The 6,000-nt window shown below is 34.0% G+C and overlaps 1 protein-coding gene across 1 annotated transcript in view; it reads left to right on the top strand.

The window, feature by feature from the left end:
• The first annotated feature begins 586 nt into the window (after nt 1-586).
• Nucleotides 587-6,000, top strand: part of LOC114317552 (uncharacterized) — a 60,970-nt gene continuing 55,556 nt past the window's right edge. Inside the window, exon 1 of the mRNA XM_082873783.1 lies at nt 587-3,617. Within this exon, the coding sequence (XP_082729909.1) occupies nt 3,544-3,617 (74 nt within the window). The 5' untranslated portion in view covers nt 587-3,543. The remainder of the gene's footprint in view (nt 3,618-6,000) is intronic.

The raw sequence follows: 6,000 nt of genomic DNA, 5'->3' as shown, positions 1-6,000 counted from the left end.
TAGAAATGGTTGGTTTCTTTTATATCAATGTATGTCTAAAGTAATGGGTTTTATGTATTATTTTGAGGGCGTTACAGAAAAAGTAGAGTTTCTTTAACATAATGCATGAATCATTTGGCTAAATTATTATGTTATTGGTCATTTTTCCATTTCATGTACTTCATTGTTGTAAAACTTAAACAAGCAAGCATATAGACACATTGACACGAGAATAAGAATTGCATCTACGATGCGACCATTATGCGCGTTGCGTGTGAGGTTTCAACTAGTATTACCAAATGTTGTGATTTTGTTAGATTATAGAGTGTATATAGTACACTTTTTTTTTTCAAAAAAAAAAATAAAATTATACCATTGGTTAACACTTTCGAGTCCATCTTCTAGCCTCATTTACATCTATTGGACCCTATCAGGTGTAGGCTTGACATAGTTAGGATTATAAACATGTTGAATAGAGTTTGAGTTGAGTGGTAAGTTATTTAATTTAATTTAAAATTTTAATGAGTTTTAAAAATGAATTTAAGTTTGATTTATAGACTTAGCAGAGATGCACAAGATGCTTGTTTGGCTTGATACCTAATCACATTTTGATTGTGCACCTATAACTTGGTCTTGTTTGGTTTCATTGATTTTGATGGAAGATAATTGATTAAATGCATAATTGGTAGTTGTGGCGACTTAAAAAATTATGAGTCTTGAAAAAAAAGAGAAGCAAAAAAAGCATCCCATAATAACAAAGAGTAACTTAAATAGTCTAGTGGGATATATGGAACTAGTTTATGCAAAATCACCTATTTATGAATTTGTAATACTATTAAAAAGTGTATTAATTGACATTGTACTGTGATCAGTTTTGCTTCTTGTGGTCTTTTCTCCCACCTACCCTATCCGGGCAATATTTGCAATTGGATTATGAAGTTTATTTCTAATGGTTTTAAGCTATCACCCATGATCCTTTTCTGCCTAAATTTTAATGATAACTCCTTTATTAAAATTAATATGACTCTCTTATTAATGCCGTCTCTGTGCTTCATTACATTTGATGGAAATGTCCCTTTGCCCTTTTCATGTTCTTGTAGAATAATATTTGGTTCTTAGTCTACAAGACATTGATATCTGGATTTAAAACAGAGAGTATATATATATAAAGAAAATTAGTTTACATTTTGCTTCTTGAAATTATTAGCCAATTGTTTTTTATAAAATCATGCACATTGAACCCACAGGGTTGAACCTCTTATGTTTAAAAGAATTTCACTTGTATAGTCTTTATTTTACTTTCTTTTTTAACGACCAATGATGTTTTTTTCATTTGCAAAGACCCCCCCAAAAAAAATAAGGCGATGGCTTCACACTTATTTTCATAGTTGAACTCCATTGTAGTTAGTTTTTCAGCTTATTTTAAACTTTTAGAGCTGAAAAACCAAGTAAGTTTGTTGTAAACCAAATAGTTAGTTTTTTCACTCTATGGATGTCACGGGCAGCTTCCTCGTGAAAAATTAGACGTGTGGGGACAAACGGCATGTAATTAGCATATGTAGGTTGGAAGTTAGAGTCGAAAATGCATTAAACCTAGTCAAAAAAGCACGTTCGGGGGGCAAAAATGCAAAATAGCCCTTGAACCACTCTATGGATGTCACGGGCAGCTTCCTCAAGACAAATAGGACTTGTGGGGACAAACGACATGTAATTAGCACACGTAGGTTAAGAGTAAGAGTCGAAAGCGTCTTCAACTTAATCGAAATGCAAAACAGCTTCCAAACCACTCATTGGATGTCACAGGAAGCTTCCTCATGACAAATTGGACCTGTGGGGACAGATGGCATGTAATTAGCATACGTAGGTTGGGATTTAGAGTCGAAAATGCCTTAAACTTAGTTAAAAAAGTTGTTTGGGGGTGCCAAAAATGCAAAACAGCCCCCGAACCACTCTATGGATGTTAGGAGCTTCCTTATGACAAATAGGGCACGTGGGGACAAATGACATGTAATTAGTACATGTAGGTTGGGAATTAGAGTTGAAAACGCCTTAAATTTAGTCGAAAAAGGACGTTCAGGTGGTGAAAATGTAAAAAGGCCCCCGAATCACTCTATGGATGTCAGGGAAGCTTCATCGTGACAAATAGGACTTGTGAGGATAGACGACATGTAATTAGCACACGTAGGTTGGGAGTTAACAGTCGAAAATGCCTTAAAGTTAGCTGAACAAAGTCGTTCAGGGGGCAAAAATGCAAAACAGCCTTCGAACCACTCTATGAATGTTACGGGCAGCTTTCTCATGACAAATAGGACCTATGGGGACAAACAACATGTAATTAGCATATGTAAGTTGGGAGTTAGAGTTGAAAACGCCCTGAACTTAGTTGAAAAAAGCCGTTCAACGGGTGAAAATGCAAAACAGCCCCCTCTAGCCACTCTATGGATGTCATGTGAAGCTTCCTCGTGAAAAATAGGACTTGTGGGGACAGACGATATGTAATCAGTACACATAAGTTGGGAGTGAGAATCGAAAACGCCTTAAACTTGGTTGAAAATGGGCCTTTAGGGGGTGAAAATGCAAAACAATCCCTGAACCGCTCTATGGATGTCACGGGCATCTTCCTCATGACAAATAGGACCTGTGGGGATAGGCGACATGTAGTTAGTACACGTAGGTTAGGAGTTAGAGTCGAAAATGCCTTAAACTTAGCCGAAAAAAGCCATTCGGGGGCCAAAATTGTAAAATAGCCCCCGAACCAGAGTCGGGGGGAATGCTTAGCAGTTACAACAGAAGAGACATGAGTGAATGAGAAAACATTGATTACTATTTATGATTGTTTAGGTGTAAATAAAACATTGGTTGCTTTCTCGTTTGCCACAAGTACTATTAATTATAGATAACTACTTTCTGAGTCTTCAAACATATTTTATCACTGCTTTTAATCTTAAGTGTTATTATTGATTACTGTTATTCACACACTACAAGAATTTACACATTTGTTGACCAAAAAAATTTTAGTCGCAAAAAAATGACATTTGCCGACCAAATTAAAATTTCATAGCTAAAACTTTTTTCTATTACCGACCAAATTTTTTTTGTTGCAAATAAGTAATTTTTTGCGACCAAATTACAAATTTTGTCACCAAAAATATGGACGGGAGAATAAAATCTGGGCGGGAGCTATCTGACCTTTCAGCGACTAATATAATTTGGTCGCTGATACCAAAACGACGTCGTTTTGGTATCTAAATTCGCATACAGACATTAGCCGACCAACAGGTTGGTAGGGGATAACTTTACTAATTCAAACACATATAAATCATAAATACGTGCCTCTTTCGAAAGATCAGTCGAATTCACACCTCAGTCGAATTCGATCAAAGCTCAGTCGAGCCAATCACCTCACCTTACCATCGACCTTGCCGTCGGTCTGCGCCGCCGGCAGTCTTTGCAATTTCTGATTCATCTAGGCATTTTTTTTCAACTTATAATAGTTTCTCTCTGTTTATATCTCTTCACACCTCACTTTTTCTCTTTGATTTCTCATACTCGTCTTGTTCTACAATGTCTCACCCACCAGGGCCCTCACCATCGCCATTTTTCAGAGCATCTTCAACTCTCCCGAAAAACAATTTCAGGTATAAATCCTCTATATCACTCTCACTCAATCAGTCTCTGCCTATGTCTCCCTCTCACTGTCAATGTTTGTGTTGATGTTTGCTGCCGGGCTATGTCGATAATAAGATTCCGTTCTGTTGTTTGTGAAGTCCCCCCCCCAATCTGTGATGTTCTTGTACTGTTTTATTTCTCCTCTTTCTTTAAGTATCCCTTTTTATATTTGTAGTGTTTTATTTCTCATCTTTCTTTAAGTATCCCTTTTTATATTGGGAAATATACTTAATGAGAATAAAACTTTTTTGGGTGCTTTTGTAAGTTATTTGTAATTTGATTTCCAAACTAGTTAGTTGGTTAATTGGATTTATTCCATTTTTGAAGTACCCTTAAATGAGCCAAAAGCTGTACAAGGACTTACCCTATATACCATCCTTTACAAGTTGGAGTTGAATTTTGAAGAAGAGACTTAAAAATAAAAAAAAAACAAATGAAAAAACAGAGTGAATCTATGTACACAGAAAAATTATGGGTTATATACAGGGTAGCACATCTTCCATTAATCACAAATAGCCATTTATGTTGCCTCTCAAATACCATAATAAATATGACAGATGTCTATCAATCCCTAAACCAATTACAATATCCTAAACCAATTAAAATATAATAATTTTTTTTTTTTTAAAAAAAGTTAACACCGTGACAATATCCTCTTAGGTATGCAATTATTGTTCATCTCTATGCTATTTACGTAAGGTAAACAAAAGATATATCAAATTTTTTTCTATAAGAATTGAACCTGCAAACTTCACATTACCAAGTGGTTCTATACAACCACTACACTAAAAGCCCTAATTATGCTATAGACCTTGCCTAAGTGGGATTTATGTGGGGTTAAGAAAAAAAATTAAAGTAGTAGAAATTTTAATCCGAGTTTATATGCTAGGGGAGCATCTTTCCTAATTTTTTTTTAATCAGCAAAGAAAATCTTATTCATTTATCAATTGATGCTTTTATGTTATCTTATCAAACACCAACAGTTGCAAAAAAATAATAAATCTTACTATTTAAACAAATAAATATTTAATTGAACCACGACATAAATTTGTTCAATAAGTTTTCAGGACTCAAAGGTGTTGACTTCTGTACAGTTGATTAATTACTTTAGAGTTTAGGGCACCAAACCAAACAGAAATTTGGTTGCTTGTCCGTAAAGTGCACAATAGGATTTGTATGTGGAAAGAAACCTTAGTTTTTTGACCTTTTGATTCAAAGGAAAGAAACCTTAGTGGCCAAGTTAAAGACAAGAAGAAGAAGAACATGAGAAGAATCCAATGAAAAGCTCTAAAATGACTAAACACCCCTCTCTTATTATAAAGGCCCTTTCTCCATTAAGAGGGAAGGAATACCATAAGCCCTCCCCAAATGAACTTGTCTAAAGCCACAAGCAATTAACCTATGTTAATAGTTTTTTAATTGAACTATTTTTAAAATAATAGAACTTTTTGTTGGCCATATTTTAATATTTTCTTTTACAAAGTATATGTGTCACACATGTTTATGGATGCTTGTGGCCAGGTGTTGGTCTCTTCTTTTTATTATTGTTTTTATTGGGAGTTTTGTTTTAACGAAAATATTTATGTACTTTTAATGTGAAGTTCGGTCGAATACATGTGTGAAAGGATGGACTTGTGGAATAAATTTATTGAGCAATAAATCAAATATTGTAGAGTAGCTCCTCTCTATTTCTTGGATCATCTAGTTTGTTTATTTTGCTTTTAGTTCAAATATATAGTGTTTATCTGTAAGGATGTTAGCAAGTTCTAAAATTCCAAATTTTTACTTAGTGTCTTATGGAAATAAAAGATTTGAATTCTTTTCAACACTTTTTATTCATTCAGCTGTAATGTAGCAGTTGATTATTTTACAAAATTTTCTATCATGAGAAGTTGATCCTTTCACAACCTCTTCTTTTACACTACTGTGTGCATTTTTCCATTTAGGGTAGCAACTTTGATGGTGATTTTTTTGGTTTTTTTTTCAATTGGCAAGTGATTATTTATATTTATGAAGATAATATTATTAAATTGAACAATCATAATTTATAAATAATAGAGAAAAAACAATGAATCTTTGTCTTTGGCATAAATTGACTCCCTAATCTTGTAATTAGAAGTATGTAAAAATAGTCAACTAAGCTAGTCCACTAGATTAACTATCATAGTGACTTAAACATTTTAAAAGTCACAAGGGCATATTAGTTATTTCGAGAAAAGCAATGCCAATGGTCCATTTGGGCACACCAGGAAAATATTAAAGGAGTGCAAGCAAATAAAGCACAAACACTTGTGTAAAAAGAGATTGGTATCGTCATAGACACATTTTCCAGAGGCACAACAAAGAAAATGC

Source organism: Camellia sinensis, chromosome 6, assembly GCF_055761805.1.
Source record: "Camellia sinensis isolate YWXY chromosome 6, ASM5576180v1, whole genome shotgun sequence".
NCBI lineage: Eukaryota > Viridiplantae > Streptophyta > Magnoliopsida > Ericales > Theaceae > Camellia > Camellia sinensis.
Note: the sequence above shows the minus strand (reverse complement) of the source record. Positions and strands in the feature narration are given on the sequence as shown.